This window comes from Vulpes lagopus, chromosome 3, assembly GCF_018345385.1.
Source record: "Vulpes lagopus strain Blue_001 chromosome 3, ASM1834538v1, whole genome shotgun sequence".
Taxonomy (NCBI): domain Eukaryota; kingdom Metazoa; phylum Chordata; class Mammalia; order Carnivora; family Canidae; genus Vulpes; species Vulpes lagopus.
Window position 1 is genome coordinate 54,354,270 of NC_054826.1, and position 19,038 is coordinate 54,373,307.

The window sequence follows — 19,038 nt, forward strand, 5'->3', positions numbered from 1 at the left end:
AGTTCTTGGCTCTTTTAAAGGGCTCACATCCAGATGGAAGGCAGGGTGGCTACTGTAGCAGCTCCGACGGGCGTCTCAAGCAGATGGGGCTGGATCCTTGTCCTGCCACCCCTCCTTGAGCAGTCTGCAGCAAGTGATGCTGCCTCCCCGGCCTCGTGGACCCACGTGCTGAACGGGTGCCAGCACCCCCAGCCGGCTGGAGCCCTGAAAGCGCCAGTGGGCCTTTGCATGAGAGAGCTGCTGGCCTGGCAGGATGGGTCCGCCTCCGGAGCGAGGCAGCATTCCTCGGGGCCCGGGCGCCAGCTGCCAGGAGTGGGCCGTGTGGGTCGACGTGAGCGCAGCTGTGCCCCCATGCTGACTCCCCCTCTTCTCTCCCCTCTTTCCAGCCTGTGACCTCATGACCCAGGGGATTTTGGCCTTGGTCACATCCACCGGCTGTGCGTCGGCCAACGCCTTGCAGTCTCTCACGGATGCGATGCACATCCCACACCTGTTTGTCCAGCGCAACCCGGGAGGGTCCCCGCGCACCGCCTGCCACCTGAACCCCAGCCCTGATGGTGAGGCCTACACGCTGGCCTCCAGACCGCCCGTGCGCCTCAACGACGTCATGCTCAGGCTGGTGACGGAGCTCCGCTGGCAGAAGTTCGTCATGTTCTACGACAGCGAGTACGGTGAGTTGGGGCGGCGTGTCAGGCGCCAGGGGGCCCATGAGCCGGGCGTCGCTGTGGTGGCTGAGTCCTTCTGGGTAGGCAGCGTGCACGCGGCGGTGGCGGTCTGCGTGGACTGCGTCCCAGGCTGGTGGGGCCTGACCTTGAACTTCGCGAGGCGGGGAGGAGTTGCACGGAAGCTCTGCAGACAGGCACGGGTGTTGCTTAGCAACAGCACCTTATCATGACAGCTGAAGTTTGAATCATCTTTGAGTTTTCAATAAAATATTAATAAACTGCTGGCAGGGACCCGACGGGCTCATGTAGGTAGTGACAGAAGCAGGTCGGCACGGTCCTCCCAGAAGATTCCTTCTTAAAGACTGGCCCTCACGCAGGGCAGTCAGCTGGCCCTTGCTCCGCCCTGGTCTCCCCTCAGTGTCAGGGTCTCAGGCTGGGGTGCAGGTCAGGGCACGGGCACCCCAAGGGTCATAGGGCCGGGCTGGGATCATCGGGGGATGGCTGGACATGGCTTCTTTGAAGACCTCCTGTATGAAAAAAAAATTAAAAATCTATTTGTTAAAAATGCACAAAAATGGGCTTTGGAGAAATAGTTTTAGGTTTTCTTATGGCTGCTCTGCCCAGACAGGCCAGTGCTAGGCCTGAAATGAGATGGTTTCCACATTGTGTTTTTTTTAAAAAAGACTTTAAACTTTGAGATAACTGAGATTCCTCTGCAATTATGAGAACTAATGCAGAGAGACTCCACGTGCCCTGCATCCAGGTTCCCCATGGGCAACGCATTGTGACTCCTACAATGCCACGAGCGGGATTTGATGTTGGTGCACTCTATCGAGCTTTTTCATACTTCTCTAGTTTAAAGATCTTTGGGCGTGTGTCTTCACGTCTGCGAGTTTTATCTTGGGGAAACTCATGTGGCCACGAGAGCAGGGATCCCCGTGCCACCTTTTCGTAGCCACCACCCTTCATATCACAGGTCTTTAAAAGACGTGGGGATGGGTAAGGGTCTGCGGCCCCGCGGCTGGGGCTGGGGTAGGGTGGGTGGACCCTCAAAAGTCCTGCCTTGTCTTTTGGCGAAATAATTCCTTTGCCAAGAATGTAACTGAGAAGAGAAACCAGCACATGTTTGCATTTGCCTAAATACTCTGCTTCTCTTAAGACTGGAATGTTGTCCTCAGCTCTTGAGCAAATAGGCTGTTTGGAGTCTTCCAGAAGGAATTGGAAGAGCAAACAGTCACTGTGCTGAAAGGAAGATGAGGTGGTAATGGGGACAAGGGTGACCCGAGGCTCCGGGCGCTGGAGCTAGATGTTGTCCAGCGCCTGGTCTCTCCCTCCCGCCCGTATTTAGCCCCTGGCCCTGGGGGCTGTTGGAGGTCATGGCACAGCCCTGACAAGCCCGCAGGCCATCTCTCAAGGGCTGGCCTTCCCCGAGAACCTCTCTTGCTGATGTCGGCATCCAGTGTGCGATGTGGCTGCCCGTTGGGGAGGTACGGACACCGCCGGGCTGGATGCTGCCGGGGCAGGGTCCAAGGCCCCCTGGCCCCCTTCTTCAGGCATCTTTGCTCCCTTTGCACTGTGGTCTATAGAAACTCTTCAGGCCTTGGTTCTCCCCAAGGCCTGGGAGGAAGGAACCTCAACTACCCTGCCTGGGCTCCTGAAGTCCTTGCACCCGATGAAGGACACCCGATGGCACTTGCTCAAACTACGTGGTTTTGTATTATTGTAGCCCTTCCCCTCAGTCAGCTCAAGGATCAAGACCCCAGGCAGAGGAGCCCTGATTCCTACATGTCTGAAGGTTCCTCTCTTTCCCTGGAGCTGGCTCCTTGGCTTGTTACATGCACTCACAGACCCGTCTCCTTCTCTTGGCCTGCTCTCAGCTTGTCCTGACACGCTCCTGAGGGCTAATCGCTGACGAACATGGACTCTTGCACCGACTCTCGCACCAGGCTGTCAGCTCCAGGAGAGAGAGCCAGTAGCTGTTTGCTCCTGTGTCCCTGCTACTTAGCACCGTGTCTGGCACAGAGTAGGCCCCAAGAAATTGTCACTGTGTGAATGAGTCAACTCATTTATGAAGATAGGAGGTTTTCAGACCATTTTCACACAAGACAAAGGAAGGATGGGAAGAAAGACAAAGCGCCGGATAGTTTGGTGCCTGAGGCTGGGGAGGTGGGCTAGGATGTTCTGAAGATACAGTGCCCTGTCCCTCTCCTCGCCTCTCCTACCCAGAACCTCCAATCAAACCAAGAGGTGTGCCCTCTTTTCTATTATTTTCTTTTTTTAATATTTTATTTATTTATTCATGAGAAACACAGAAAGAGACAGAGAAAGGCAGAGACACAGGCAGAGGGAGAAGCAGGCTCCATGCAGAGCCCGTTGTGGGACTCGATCCCAGGACCCCGGGGTTATACCCTAGGCTGAAGGCAGACGCTAAACCACTGAGCCATCCAGGGATCTCCTGTGCCCTCTTTTCTGACATGGAACTTTTTGGTGCCTTTAGTGGGGTTGACGTTAGTTTTCTTTTCTTTTTTTTTTTTTTAATTTATTTATGATAGTCACACAGAGAGAGAGAGAGAGAGAGAGAGGCAGAGACACAGGTAGAGGGAGAAGCAGGCTCCATGCACCGGGAGCCCGACGTGGGACTCGATCCCGGGTCTCCAGGATCGCGCCCTGGGCCAAAGGCAGGCGCCAAACCGCTGCGCCACCCAGGGATCCCCTAGTTTTCTTTTCTTTTTCTTTTTCTTTTTCTTTTTCTTTTTCTTTTTCTTTTTCTTTTTCTTTTCTTTTCTTCTTTTCCTTTCCTTTCTTTTCTTTTCTTTTCTTTTTTTTAAAAAGATTTTATTTACTTATTTGGGAGAGAGCACAAGAGCACAAGAGAGTGAGCATGAGCAGGGGGGAGAGGGCAGAGAGAGAAGCAGATTCCCCGCTGAGCAGGGAGCCCTAGCAACCCCTGGGCTCAATCCTAGGACCCTGGATTGTGACCTGAGCCAAAGGCAGACACTTAACTGACTGAGCCACCCAGGCGCCCCTTGAAGTTAGTTTTCAGCCAGACTGGCCTTTATCAATGGTTCCGTAAAGACACAGGGTGACCAGTAGCTTTCCTCTAGTGGACAGGCAACTGGTTGAGCCTCAAATGTGGTGTTGGGAAGGATGCTGAGGCTGTATGTGGGCTCAGCAACAGAAAATGCCGTGACTGCTCCATGGGATTTCCATGATGCAGGGGAGGGACTGGCGGCAGCCTGCTGTTTGCTGATTCTGACGGGGGTGGTGGGGGTGCCTGGACACCTCAGCACTGCCATACTGGCCGGGGTGCCGCCGCTGTCCTAGGTGCTGATCCACTTGGCTTTAGGCTTTCAAAGCCCTTCCACTGAATTCTGTGCAAGACCTCCTAACTTTGTGGGCTCCGCACATCAGTCCCTTGATTTGACAGCCTCTGCAGCCAGGTTTCTGCCCCAGGATTTAACCACTGTGACCACTCCGGCTCTCACTGCTTGTCCTGACTGTGCCCCTCATGCACAGCCTAGTCTCCGGCCTGTTTTCCCACATGCCTTGTGTTAGGTGAGCCAAGGTGGTAGAAGCCCATGTGCTGTTTGATGCAGCTCATCCAGTGCCAAGGGTGCGGGATGTGGGTGCTTTCTCAGCACGGCTGGCATTGGCCTGTCTGAGAGCAGTGGGTGGACCTACACTGACTGCTGAGATGCCCAAGACCAGTGGTGCCTCCAGAAGTCCTCGGAGCCCCTCCTCCACCCCACCACTGCAGCACTAGCTGCAGATGAGCCCAATTAAAAAGCAAATTGAGTGTAAAGACTGTTTTATTCCTTCCAAAGTCAAACAGAAGTGGTTTGGGGATATGGTGACTTTTTTTGGATGCTGATCTGCAAGTATCTTTACATATATTAAATGTACATTACACATATGCATGTAAGCCCTTCAATGACTCTCTGAGGTGAGATTATTGGTGCGTTTTACAGGTAAAGAGCATGAGACCCAAAGAGGTTCTTTTTGACTTTAATGCCCATGCACTTAGCCAAGGCACCATCCTATTTCTGAAATCTGGAGCTTGCTAGGCTCCAGCTTCCTTTTCCTGTCTCCAGCCAGGCAGAGTTGAATCCAAGAAGTGGGGAAGAGTGATTTGGAATGGACTAGGCTGGTATGCTCAGGACTTCAGTGGATGTTAACAGAAAATCCCACCCCTGCTCGAGGAGCCCTGATTCTTCCTCATTTGCCCCCCAGCCTCCCTCTAAACCCAAGAATGACCTATCCTGGGTGGAACCTGAGGGCCGGGAATTGGAGTCAGGAGTCAAGGGTCAAAGAAACCAAATTCCTGGTTCCCAAAATGGAGCTTGGCAGAGGGGTGGGAGAGGAGTTTGCATGTATATAGTTTACAAAATGAAAGATGTGCCATTTGGTAAGATTCCATCGAAAATACTTGTGTGCTTGTTGTGACAGAGAAAGGGAAAATAGAAGGGAAGCTGACATTTGGGAAAGAAAATCTGTAACATTAAAATACCAAAAGTTTGGATCGAACAGAACAGAGAACTTTCTGACGTGCCACTTCAAATTCTGGGATATTCATTTGTGTGTCGGGGGAGGTGGTGCTAGAAGCTGTAGCCACAATTTCTCCCTAGTGAATACATTGGGATGAGGGCGGTAGTTAAGAAGGAATCTTAGAAATCATTGACTCATTCATTCAACAAATATTCACTGAGTCCCTATCACATACGACGATGTTGCTAGGAACTCCATATAGATGAAGAAATGGATGGGTAGAGGAAGTTTGCTAAGGCTGCACAGGGCTGGGGTGTGAGGTCGGGACCCTGGGGCTCTTTCCTCCCTTGTATGTCCAGGGTGCAGAGGTTTGCTCTTGCCCCTGGGCCAGCCTGCAGGCTGGAGATGGGTTAGGAGTGGCTATCGTCTGTGGCTGAGTTATATGCTTCCCTCTCTCTCTCCATAGACACACACACACCCCACATCCTTTATCCATTCGTCAATTGATGGACACTTGGGCTGCTTCCATAATTTGGCTATTGTAAATAATGCTGCTATAAACCATGTATCCCTTTGAATTAGTGTTTTTATATTTTTTGGGTAAATACTCAGTAGTATGATTACCGGATCGAGGGCCGTTCTATATATACTTTTTTAAAGCAGGCTCCATGCCCAACATGGAGCCCAATGGGGGGCTTGAACTCATGACCCTGGGGATCAAGACCTGAGCTGAGATCAAGAGTCAGATGCCGAACCAACTGAAACCCCAGGTGCCCCATAGGAGTTCTGTTTTTAGCTTTTTGAGGGACCTCCGTACTGCTTTCCACAGTGTCTGCACCAGCTTATGTGAGCAAGAGTATTTTGAGGGTCTATCCTGAGGAGCAGAATTGCTGGAGCATTTGTTCTAGGCATGTTTCACTTTATTAGGTTATTCCAAATTGTTTCCCAGAGCAAGTGTACTTGTTTGCACTGCCACCTGCTATGTACCAGAGTTCTCAAAGCTCCCCAGCCTCACTAACACCTGGTAGTCTTTTCACGTTTAAGATTTTTTTTATGTTTAAGATTTTTATATGAAATGGTATCTTGCCATGATTTAAATTTACATTTGCCTGATAGCAGATGAAGTTGAGCACCTCTTCAGATCTTTATGGGCTGTTTTTGTCTTCTGTGAAAGGCCTGTTTACCGTTTTAAGTTTTTGTCCCTTTCAAAAAAATTGAGACTTTTCTAAGTGTGGCAGACAGTCTCTTTGAGTCCGTCTCAGTGGACGGGAGTTCTATATTGTATCGTTGTCAGATTTACTCATCTTTTGTAGGGCTAGTTCTCTTTCATCTGAGAAGTCCTCCCCAACCCAAACCTTGTATTCTCTGGCCAAAACTTCACTCTGCAATAGAGGGCAGATGTTGCCCTCCTGGCCAGGTGACCTCAGCTAGGTCTCAGCACAGGACACACATGGCTCCTGACGCTAGACCACCTGTCTCCCTGAAGCCGTGGGTTCCTCCCATGACTGTGCATGGCCTCAGAGCCAATCTTGCTCTTGGTGGCGATTGTCTAGCCTGTGGTTAGAGAAAGCTTCCTGGAGGAGGTGATAAGGACCTAAGGACTATTAGGGGTTAGGTAAGCAAAGAGCAAGGTGGGGAAGAGGGTAGGAAGAGTGTCCCGGTCAAAGAGAAGAGCATGCTGGAAGGCCTGGGGGGCAGTGGGGGAAGGGAGAGGGCATGTGCTGGATTGTGGGCAGTGGCCGGGGTGAGGCTAGACTCTAGGTCTTGCAGGCCTGAGAGGCTCACTGAGGAGTTAGAACCACCTCCCCCCCACATCCCTGGGGGCTGTACCTTGCTACCTCAGGTGGTGCCCTCGACTCCTATTTCTAATGCCCGCCCAGAGACCCGAGGGCAGCAGAGGACATGGGGGTCTTCATCTCTAGATGGCCCCGGTCCTCCAGCTGCCCATGTGTAGACTGACTGACTGCTTACGAAAGAGAAGGAAGTAATGCATGGAGAGGAGCTGTGATGTGACTGCGTGCAAACCCCAGGCCCAGAGTCCACGCCGAGGGGGGGCTTCAGGCCCCAGGCGGCTCAGGTGCCGTGAGGAACAGCTCACACCTTTCCAGCCCGTGCTCAGTGCTGAGCGCGACGCAGCCTCAGGGCCCCGGCTCACGTCATCCCCTGGCCATTCTTCCAGGCGGATTTGTACTGTTCCTGTTTCACAGGCGAGGATCGAGGCTCAGATGAGTAAAGAGGTTTCCTCTGGGTCGTACGACTGAGGAGTGGGGGGCCGGCCTGGTCTGAGCCCTGGAGCGGGTGTTCTAGCTGTCCCATGGCCTCTGGCTCCTTGCAGCAAACAGTAGGGAGACTCTTCTTCACACGCAAAGGTTTATCGTAGCGTTGTTGGGACCAGCAGAGGTCACCGACAACCCGGCTGTCCACCTTCAGCAACGTGGTCCATACGTCGCGATGTGCATCCGCCGGGGCCTTCACGTGTGGGGCGGTGGCAGTTCCAACACAGGGCACAGCTAGGTGACAACAGCTAAGCGAGAACAGGGCTGCGGCGCGTGGCTCTGCGTAAAAGCAAGCTCGCGTGTGTGCGGACTTGAAACACGTGGTCAGTGTACGGAAATGCCGTTTTACGGACAAAGCATGAGGACTCGGGACAGGCGTGGGACATGTAATTTTCACCGCATCACCACGAGAGACCCCTGACTCTGGGAAATAAGCAAAGGGTTGCAGAAGGGGAGGCAGGTGGGGGGTGGGGGTGAGTGGGTGATGGGCACTGAGGGGGCACTTGACGGGATGAGCACTGGGGGTCATACTCTGTGTTAGCAAATCAAACTTAAATAAAAACAAATGAAAAAAAATAAAAACACCCTTTGAGTTTTTGTTCTAAGTGCAAAAAATAAGCAAATAAACAGAAAGCGGGGGTTGCCCTCCCTCCCTCCTTCTTCCCGCCTGTGGTGGCTTCTTGGAGCTTCCGCTCGCTCACCTCTGGAAGCAGGATGGGGGTTCATAAACTGTACGAGTGAGCACTCAGCGGAGTTCCTGGCATGCAGCGGGTGGTCTGTATGATGGTCACAGGCCCTGTGTGGGAACTGGGAGTGGCCCTCATTGCCCGCCCTCCCTTCCCCAGACTGGGTGTGGGTACAGGGCCTCAGCAGCATCTCGGCACGAGGGGCCAGCTATTTGCACGCTCACCGTGGTCAGGGTGAGCTGGAGTGCGGTGCGTCCGTATCGTGCAGCAGCCTCTTCATTTGTGGGGTGGGGGTCAAGTGGTGACCCCTCCTGATGGGGTCCCTGCGTGATGACACTGGTTCATGCATCCTCAGTGCTCAGCGAGGCGGACTTCTCAGGAGCCCTGGCCGGCGCTGGTCCCATTGAGCTGGCGAGTCTCTGCTGTGGTGTGTTCTGAGCCCTGGGCCACGTGTTGGTTGTGTTCTTGGTATGTGGTGGGGACAGAGTTCGGGGGTCACCTGTCTGGCCCGCGTGGGACACTCAGAGCAGGGTCGCAGGCGAAGCCATCACGTGCTCTCGGCGGCACGGCCTCACTGGTCCTCACAGTGAACTTTCGTCGCCGTTGGGCCTCAGCCCCGAGTCTCCCCGCTGTGAAGCTCCCCGGGAGGGTCACGTGGCCCAGAGGCTCCCCTAGCGCTCATGCCCACAGTGTGTCTTCCCGCGACCCGGCTGTGCGCCCACGATCTAGCTAACCCACGTCGTATCATCATGGCATTAGCTGAAATTGAAGTAACATATGCTTTTTCCGGATGAAATGAGTAAGTGCGGTCTAATGGCCAGGAAACCTACCAAGAAGTTCGACGGTCACTTTCCCAGGACGGGTGTCTGGAGTTTCGTTTTTCCGTCTAATTACAAAGTAACTGCACTTCGGGGCGTGGGAATGGTAGTGTTCCCTAGAAGGTTGAAGTTCATTAGCTCTGAAGTTGCTCAGCCCTCGGCCAGATTCCGAGTGCGGCCGGGGATGGGAGGAGGTGCCTGATGCAGGCCCGGATACGGGACGGGAAGGCCGGCCGCACTGCAACCACGTGCGCCCTGTGAGGCTGCAGCGAGGACCGGCCAAGCCTTCCGTGCTTTCCTCTGCGGCGTCCCCTTGGAAGACGATGTGGCCCCACGGGCCGCCCCTCTGATCCTGGGGGCCCAGCCAGGGTGACAGCTCTGACCATCTGCTTGCTGCCCAGAAGGGGCTGCTCATCCCTCGCTCAGCAGGGACCAGCTCCTTGGCAGGTGGGATTGGGGCGGTTGTGAACGGGCCACAGGGTCACAAGGAGCTCGATTCAGCCCCCTGTGGCGTGGCTTGCTGCGTCCCAGGTGAGCCGCGTGCCCCTGGAGGCCCGCTGTCCCTGCTCTGTGAGAGGCGCAACTGGTACCTCCGTCCGGGCCAGTGGAGCGGGGCCCCTGCAGGGGCTCGGCGCGCAGTCGGGGCATTAGGACCATAGGCCTTGGAAGGTTTTCCTTTGCCTTTTGCAAGCGGGTCCCCTGGCGGCTGATGCCCCCCAGCTCCAAAGAATCCCAAGAAGCCTTTTGGAGCCCGGGAGGGGGTCACTGCCTGGTGCTTGGCCCTGGCTTGGCTGGTGGAGCTCCGCGCTCGGGGGGTGGGGGTGGGGGAGGCTGTGGTCCGCGCGGCTGGTGCAGGCTTTTGGAGTCAGCTTTTGGAAGGTCCTTCCCCCCCAGGAGGCAGGACCGTGCAGGGGGCCCTGAGGACCTTCCGTGGGGGAGCCTCACTGTGGCCCCTGGAGCATTCCCTTCTTACTGGAATGACAGCCAGAGCCCTTGCGGCGGCATTCGTGCCCAGCCTGCTGTCACGGCCACCTGGTCCCCAATCCCATCCGTCCCCCTCTCCTTCCATTGCTGCTGCGGTACGATGCATGGTGCAGTCTGGCCTCTGAACGGTGGTGCGGGCCGCTCCCTCCCCGGGGACCCCCCAGACGAGTCAGTGTCCGTAGGCGGCTCCCTCACCCTCGGGACCTGGCTGAGCCCCAGCTGCCTTCCCTCGCGCCCCCGCCCCCCCCGTTTGAAGACGGCACCCTGTTTCCTCCTGGCACCCTCTCCTCCCTTCCTGCCTTATTTGTTTCCATTAAGTTCACCGCCACTTGCTTGCTTTTTGGATGTCTGTCTGCCCGCCTAGGAGTTCTGTGCAGGCGGGGACTTTGGTTGCACGGTGCCGCGTCCCCAGCACTTAGAAGGGCGCCTGGGACGTAGTAGGTGTTCAGTAAATGTTCGGTGAGCGTGTGCATGAAGGAAGCTGTGTTTTGGGACATCTCATCGCCCATTTATTCTTCCAGGAGGCATTTGTTTCTTTGTGGGAGGTTTTGGTTGCCGTTGCCGTTGTCGACGTGCAGGTGAGTCACGTTACGTTGGTTTCAGGGATGCGATAGAGCGACCGGACGACTCTAGGCGTCGGGCTGTGGTGCGCCACAGGGTAGCTCGCATCTGTCCCCGCACAGCCCTGTCACCATACCCTGGCCTCTGCTCCCTGCACTGGGCCTTTTGTCCCAGGACGTGTTCATTCCGTAACTGGAGGCCTGTGTGGGGTCTCCAGGTAGAGCAGTGACTGTCATCTCCGTGGATGTTCCCGTCGTGTCCAACCCGTACAGTCAGGCCCACGGCCGCCTCAGCTCCCAGCGCGGAACCCCTGTGTCCACCGCCTGCTTCCTCAGCAGGTATGCAGGGGCACCTGCGTGTCCAGGCCCGGGCCTGCGGGCAGTTCAGATGGGCTCAGCTCACCGCAGAGCTCTCTGCAGTCTTTGGCAGGCGGCGCGGCTGCTCTTGCCAGGCGAGGGCGGTGGGCGAGCCTGCGGGGGGCTGGCATCCTCCCTCTGCCCCTGCCGCTCTGCCCGGGTCGCGCTGACACGTCCTTCCCACCTTCAGCTTCCTGCCTTGGGCAGTGGGGGTAGTAGCGATGCCTCCCTCGGAGACTTCGGGGCTCAAAAGGAAATGCTGGGTCTGAGGGCTCGAGTCCCCCGGGGCCCCACCACCTCTCGCCTTGCCTGCACCTCCAGGGACCAGGACCCAGGCGGGGCATGCTGGCCTCTCCCTGAGCCTCGTGGGGAATGGGGTTCCCTGGGGGAGGTGGGCAGGGGCTGGAGGTTCCCTGGGAAAGGTGGGCAGGGCCCGGGGAATGTCCCGGGGGAGGTGTGTAGGGACCCGGGGGGTGTCCCGGGGGAGGTGTCCCATGGGGCCTTCCTGCTGTCCCCCTCCACTCCGCCCCCACCACATGGGCCTGCACACTGTTTTGATTTTGGGTATAATTGTTTCGGGCTCCCTTGTCTGTGTGTCAGCCTATTCGTGCATTGCCCGCACACATCTGCAGAGGGTTTGCCAAGGCTTCTGATGGGGCTCCCGGATGCAGAGCTTAAGAAGGGGGCCATTAGAGAGTGAGGACAAGGCCTCCAAGGCTGTGCTGCTGGGAGGGTGGCAGGGCCCAGCCTGTTACCTTGTCTTGGCAGCGGGGATGGGAGGAAGCCACAGCTTGCAGGGCCTCCTCATCCTTGGGGAGAAAGAAGCCAGGCAGGGGCAGGTGGCTCTTCGGGGCCCAGCCTCTGCGGCTCTTCTGAGAACCCCCCAGAGGAAGCCGATCATGCCATTGAGCTGGGGACCCATGGGCGGCCACGCAGAGAAGGTGGGTTTGTTGGGCTGTTCCTCCGTTGAGCGCCGTTCCCTATCTGTGCAGTAGGCCCTTCTCGCGCCTGGTGGGTCCCTGCTGGGCCCAGTTTCAGAGGACTGGGGGGGCCCAGGGGGCAGGGCCAGGCTGCCCCACGAGAGCTTCCAGCAGGCCGGCCTTGGAAAAGGCCGCGGAACTGGCAGGTGCCTGTCCCGGCATCTTGAGGCCCAGGGAGGGGTCTGGTGTCCAGCCAGTCTGGCCCACCGGGCAGGTGCCGCTGAATTCCAGGCAAGGCCCCAGGGAGCCGGAGGTGAGCGAGGCAGGTGTGGCCTTCGCCTCCTCGGCCGTGAGTGGGGATGAGGCTTGTGATGGAGGCCGGGCTATGGGGCCACCTGAGCGGCAGGCAGTGAGGTCTGGGGAGGCCTCGTGGGGTCCTGCTGAGTCCTGGAGGAGTGAAGAGGGCAGAGCAGGGGTGGGAGTGGCTGAGGGGCCGGGGCTGATAGAGAGCAGAGATGTTTTGGGCTGGCCTGGGTTTGCCCGGCTGGGGCCTTGTCCGTGGGGTCAGCAGCTGCGACACGGAGAGCCCAGCCAGGCGGCACAGGGGCCTCCAGTCCTGAGGGCAGTGAGGACACACGGGAGCGCAGGCCACTCTGCTTTCTCTCCTTTGTGATGTTTCTCTTTGAAATTATTTTTTTATTACATAAGGAGCACAGGAGAGAAGTATGTTCTTGCTGAAGAAGTGTGAGTGATGTAGGCCCCGAGGGCGAGCCGCCCAGGGCCTGCCGCAGCGCTCCCCGCCTGTCCACCTGCTGCCCTGCTCCGTCCGGGGTCCGGAGAGGGCTGCCCGGGCACACCACACCTGCGTATGCACCTTCACGTTCATGTACACGGTTCTTTTCAAAACCAGGAGCAGGGTCAGGCCTCAAGTATTGATTGGGGCTGAGCTGGGCTCTGGGGCTTCCGCTCGGCGCCGGCCCACGTGGCTCTCCCTGGCTGTCCTCATCTGAGGGCAGCGTTCCATGGGTGGACCGTGGGCTTGCTTTATTTCTTTAATTTTTTTTTAAAGATGTTTTAGAAAATTTATTTATTCTTAAGAGACACACAGAGAGAGGGAGAGACCCAGGCAGAGGGAGACGCAGGCTCCCTGCAGGAGCGTGATCAATGCAGGACTCGATCCTGGGGCCCTGGGGTCACGCCCTGAGCCCGAGGCAGCGGCTCCACCGCGGAGCCCCGGACGCCCCCTCGGGCTTCCGTGACGGCCCCCCGATGCTGTGGCGCACCCCCACTGAGTGCTCCCACGCGGGGCGCTGAAGGCACAGCCCGGTGCACGGGCCGGGCATTCCTTTGGGGCCGACCTGCTAGGCAGCAGCGTGGCTGGGCCCAGGGGCCTCCGTGTTCCAGGTGGGAGGCTGGAAGGATAGTGGTAGAGGGCCGGGCACCCGCAGGAGGCAGGCGGTACCAAACGTTTGGGGGAGAACAGACCTGGTTCTGGCCCCTGGGGTTTCGACAGCGGGAGAAAGGCAGGCTCCGGCTGCCACGCTGCTGGGGGGCAGGAATTCAGGGGCGCAGCCCTGGGCGGCCCTGCAGGGTCAGCCCCTCCCTGGGACAAGGGGTTTGGGACTGGACTTGGTGTAGCCGGTGCCCGCAGGGTGTCCCGCTCCGGAGGGATCACCTGTGTCTCGAGCTGAGGCGTCCAGGCCGACGGGAGCCCAGAGTGGGGGACCCCAGGCTCTGGGCTGGAGCAGCCGAGGGGGCCGCAGGCGGGGCTGACGTGAGCTGAGGGCCCCGGGACCAGGGCCTCCTCCGGGGAGGGGCTCCAGGGTCCGGAGCAGCTGTCTGTGCTGATCTGGGCTGCACGGGGCTGCCTGACGTGGGGCTTGATCCCAGAGCCCAGGATCACAACCTGAGTCAGAGGCAGCCAGTGGTCCAGACGCAGAGGACTCTTAAGGGCAAGGTTTATGCTGCGGGGGAGTAGCACGGGCTGCATCATGACACGGCTTCTGTGGGATCCTCGCTGGACCCTGACAGTCAGGGAGGCTCGGGGTGGGCGGAGATAAGGGCTCTGGGGGGCAGCGGTCTGCGCATAGACAAGCGTCTGGCATCCGAGTCTGGGAGCTGTGGGAGATAATGTACCCATTTGTGGATACAAATGTAGGATCTGGAAAGCTAGAGGTTTGGTCTTCACCCTACAGGGCCATCAGCATAGGCCTGGAGGCGGTTCTGGTTCTGGTCATTACAGCAGGTGTGGGGAGGGGCCAAGGATGCTGCTACACCTCCAGTGCTGCTCTTCCCAGGACAGCCCCCGACAACGCTCACGTGGCCCCTGCTGTTGGGGCTACTGTAGGTTCACAGTCAGGGGTGTACGGAGTCGTGATTCCCGGGCAGGGTGTGTGCGACAGAGAGGGAGAAGGAAGTTTGGTTATGGTGGGGGGTGTGCGGGGCCATCACGTCCTCCTTGAGGGTCTGAGTGCCAGCCTGGAAGGGCAGTGGTTCATTAATGCCAGAGCGGGGAGGGGGAGAAGGAAGGGGAGGGGGCGGAGGGAGGGGGAGGGGAGAGGGAGGGGGAGGGGAGAGGGAGAGGGAGGGGAGTGGGGAGAAGCCAGGGCCCAGCCTGCTGAAGTCGAAGCGGGTGCCTGGCACAGCGGGTGCTCTCGTCCCTGTGAGTTCCCTCCTCCAGCCCTCCCTGCAGTCCACGCCCGGGCTGGGCCTGGCTCTGCTCTCCGGGGCCTAGAAGGTGACATCGGCTGCATGCTGTCCCCTCACCCAGAGCGCCAAAGGAAGAGCTCTCAGTGGCTCCTAAAAGTAAACAGCTTTCTCTGGTAATGAGATTATGTATTTTCTGATTTCTGTAACGGTGTAAACAACACTGATTTATACAAAGTAAACCCTGAATTTCCCTTTTGAAACCCCCCCGCCCCCCCTGCCCCGTGTTCCATCCCCTTCCTGCCCTGGGCACTGGGACGGTGTCTTCTTGAGGTGTGTCTGGGTGGGACAGCCGCAGCTGCCTCTGTCCTGTGTGTGTGTCGAGGGTGCAGGGCCACACATGTTCACTCTCACATTCATTTTGTCACATATGTCCCTTTGCGTGTCGCCCGTCGATGCTCTTTGAGGTTCTGTCCTTCTGTGGGCTGCAGAGGATGGGCGGGCCAAAGCCTGGAGCCTCTGGCTTGGTCCTGGCTGCCATCGCCAGCTGGGCAGGCTGTGGGTAGATCTCTCCTGCTGAGACTCTTCCCCTGCTACTCGTGGGGCTGGGGGGCTTCCCGTGGCTCTGACATTTCTACTTGTGTGTCTTACGTGGCAGCTGCCAAGTGGAAGCTCTTAGGAGTGGGTGGTGGGCACTTGAGTTCATTCTCCCATGAAGCTGTCCTATATGCAAGTGAGCCGGGACGGCCTGTTCCTGGTGCAAATCAGCTCCAGGCTCAGCTCAGCCTGAGCAGACACGACGCCTTCTGCAGGATAAATACCTCTGCTTGCAGGAGGGCAGCCCCAAGAGTGTCCCCAAGGCCTCTCAGCTGCGCAGCCACCAGGAGCATCACCTGTTCTGCCTGGGGCTCCCCGGACCTCTGGCTCTTCCCAGGGATCTCGCATTTCCTGGCCTAGTTCAGTGCTGGGCTCCTGGGGTATATTCATTAAATCTCACAAAACCTTGGGAGGATCGTATAATTAGCAGCAATGGATGGTGGTTTCGCACTCGGGGCCCTGGGGCCTACTGTCGAGCCCACACTCTGTAGCTGGTGTGAACCCGGGTAAGGTGTTGTATCTGTGTCTCAGATTTTGCCAATGATAAAACTGAGCTGCAGGAAGGTGAAGTTACTTGTCTGGGGTCATAGATCCAGACCATATTTTTCCTACTACGACCCACATGGATCTGTGTTCTCGGAGGATTTGTTGGTTGGAGGGTCAAATGCTAAGGGAAGTTGAAAGGGACTTGGAGATGCCACCTCTTGGTTATCCTCTGGGGAGGCCCGCCAAGCCCATTGGTGTCATGGGAAAGCTGTCTCTGGGTTTCTGCTGGTACCTCTGAAGTTAACCTGCAGGAATAGATGGTTTTGGACGGAGAAGTCAGATCTGCTGGGCTTTTGTGGCTGCACCGATTTCTGTATCTGTGGCTGTGAGCTACTTCCACGCCCTTAGGTGTCGCTCAAGGAGGTGATGGGGATGATTGCTTGTGACAGGAAGGGAAGCAGCACAGATCCAACAACTGCTGTGCTAATACTGGCTTTAAAATTTGGTGTTGGGTTTAAAATCTGACGTCGGGGCAGCCCGGGTGGCTCAGCAGTTTAGCGTTGCCTTCGGCCCAGGGCCTGATCCTGGAGCCCCGGGATCGAGTCCCACGTCGGGCTCCCTGCATGGAGCCTGCTTCTCCCTCTGCCTGTGTCTCTGCCTCTCTCTCTGTCTCTCATGAATAAATAAATAAAATCTTAAAAAAAAAAATCTGACATCAATGAATTGTTATAACAGTTCTTTGCCTCCTTTTCGAGATGAGAAAACTGAGGTTCAGACAGTTATTTTATGACTTAGACTAGGGTTTGCGCAACCAGAAAGTCACAAAAACTAGCTACGGGGCTTCCAGGTCCTTTGCCTCTTAGAATAAGGCAGAAAGGTCTCGAATCAATGACCTTATTAACTTTTCCACCTAAGAAGCTGGAAATTAAAAGAGCAAATGAAATTGAAAATAAGTAGAAGAAAAGAAATAAAGATCAGAGCAGAAAGCAAAGATATAGAAAACAGAAAACCAATAGAGGGAAATAAATGAAGCCAAGTGCTGGTTCTTTGTGAAGATAAAATGGATAAACCCCTACACAGGCCGAACAGGAAGGAAAAGAAAGAAAGAAAACAAAATTGCTGACATCAGGAATGAGAAAAGTGACATTACTACAGATTCTATAGGCATTAGAAGAATAATAAGGAAATATTATGAAAAACTTTGTGCCAACAGATTTGACAGACAAGCTGAAATGAGTGAATTTCTCCAAAGACACAAACTACTAAAGCACCTGCAAGAATAGGAAATTTGAATAGCCCTATACTGACAAAGAAATCGGATATGTAGTTAAAAAAACCTCTGAGAAGGAAAACTCTAGACCAAGATGGTTTCACTGTTGAATTCTGCAGTATATTTGAGGAATAAACATTATCAATTCTATATGGTCGCCCAGAAAATTGAAGAGAAGGGAATGCTTCCCCACTCATGCTGTGAGACTAGTGTTCTCCTGAGACTAAAACTGACAACCTTGCAAAAAAACTAAACCAATATCTTCATAAACACAGAACTGTAAAAAAACCTCAACAGAATATTATCAACAGCACATAAAAGAGATGATACATTATGACCAAGTAGGGCTTACTTAGCCGGCGATGCAAGCTTGCTTTAGCGCTCAGAATTCGATTGATGTGATTCCTTCCCCATGACTCTAGACTTTTAAAAGAAAAACCATGTGATTATGTTTTAGGAAAAAAAAAAAAAGCATTTGACAAAATCCAACATCTTATTCTATTGAGACTCTCAGCAAACTAGGGATATAATGTACGTCTCTACCTTACAAAGGGCATTTATGGACGACCCCCAAATAACATTATACTTAATGGCAAAAGACTGAGTATTTTCTCTTTAAGATCAGAAACAAGACAGAGATGTTCATTCTCATCACATCTATTCAACACTGTACCTGAGGTTTTAGCCAGTGCAATTAGACGGGGGAAAAAAAAGAAAAAAAAAGAAAAGGCATCTAGATTAGGAAGGAAAAACTGAAACTTTTTATTTACTGATGACATGATCATCTCTGTGCAAAATTCAGTGTGATCTATAAAACTACTGGAATGAACAAGTGAGTTTAGCAGCAATATTGTGATATTAAAAAAATCATTAAGGAAAAATCAACTGTATCTATATCCTGGCAATGGATAGTTGCAGCCAAAATAAAAAAAAATACTGTTTATTATAATAACATAAAAAATGTGAAATCCTGAGGGATCAATCTGACAAAAATCAGCAAGACCTGTCCACTGAGAACCGTGTAACATTGAAAGACATTAAAGAGGACCGAAGTAAATGGAGGGATACATTGTGCTCATGGATCGGAAGACTCATTAGTATCAAAACATCAGTTCTTCTAAAATTACTCTATGGATTCAGTGCATCCCAATAAAAATCCCAGCATGCTTTTTTTTGTTTTGTTTTTTTTTTGTGGAGTAAAAATCGACAAACTGATTTTAATATTCACAGGGAGATGCAAAGCACCGAGAATAGCCAAAACCACTTTGAAAAGGATGAACTTCGTGACCTTGGAACATTAAAAAAGCTGCAGTAATGAAGACAGTGTGTTTTTGGTGTAAACATAGGCAGGCCACTGGAACGGAGTAGAGAACCCCAAAAATAGACTCCCACATATCTAGATGATTGATTTTTCAACAGAGGTACAAAGGTAATTCAATGGAGAAAGTATATTTTGTTCAACAAATGGTGCTGGAACAAGCACATATCTATGTGCAAAGAAACTTCGATCCATACCTTGTACTATATATAAAAAATAAAGAAAAATGGATCACAGATGTGAGAAGCCTGAAACCATAATGTTTCTGTGAGAAAGCACAATAGAAAATCATCACGGCCTTAGGATAGGCAAAGGTTTCTTAGATACAACACGGAAAGCACAATCTGTAAAGAGGAAAAAAAAATTGGCTGGATTTCACGACAATTAGGACCTCTTTAAGAATTAAGGGCTCCTTAAGATCTCTCTTTAGGAATTAGACTCTTTGAAGGGCACCGTGAACTGAATGAAAAGACAAGCCACGGCCTTGGGAGGAAATATTTACAAATCACGTATCTGATGAAGGAATCCCACATAGAACGTAACGAACTCTTAAAACTCAGTGATAACAAACACCACGAGGAAGTTTGGGGCCGATATTTGAAGACACTTTACAAAAGAGGATCGTGTGGATGGCAGACGGGCACCGGCCAAGATGCTTCTTGGTGATTAGGGGAGCGCTAGTTAGAAGTGCCCCTAAAACCTACCCCATCCCTGTTAGAGTGACTTAAATTTAAAAAAGGGAGGCTAAGGGCAGCCCCGGGGGCACAGCGGTTGAGCATCTTCCTTTGGCCCAGGGCGTGACCCCGGGGTCCCAGGATCAAGTCCAATGTCGGGCTCCCGGCATGGAGTCTGCTTCTCCCCCTGCTTGGGTCTCTGCCTCTCTCTCTGTGTCTCTCATGAATAAATAAATAAAATCTTTAAAAAGAAATAAAAAATAAAAAAAGGGAGGGTAAGAGCAAGTGTTTGGGGG

General features: G+C 54.3%; 1 protein-coding gene across 3 annotated transcripts in view; it reads left to right on the forward strand.

Annotated features, from left to right (window-relative positions):
• GRID1 (glutamate ionotropic receptor delta type subunit 1) overlaps positions 1–19,038 on the forward strand; it is a 638,733-nt gene that overhangs the window by 130,879 nt on the left and 488,816 nt on the right. For all 3 annotated transcript variants that reach the window (XM_041750337.1, XM_041750339.1, XM_041750338.1), the window contains exon 3: positions 387–671. In XM_041750337.1, the coding sequence (XP_041606271.1) occupies positions 387–671 (285 nt within the window). The remainder of the gene's footprint in view (positions 1–386; positions 672–19,038) is intronic.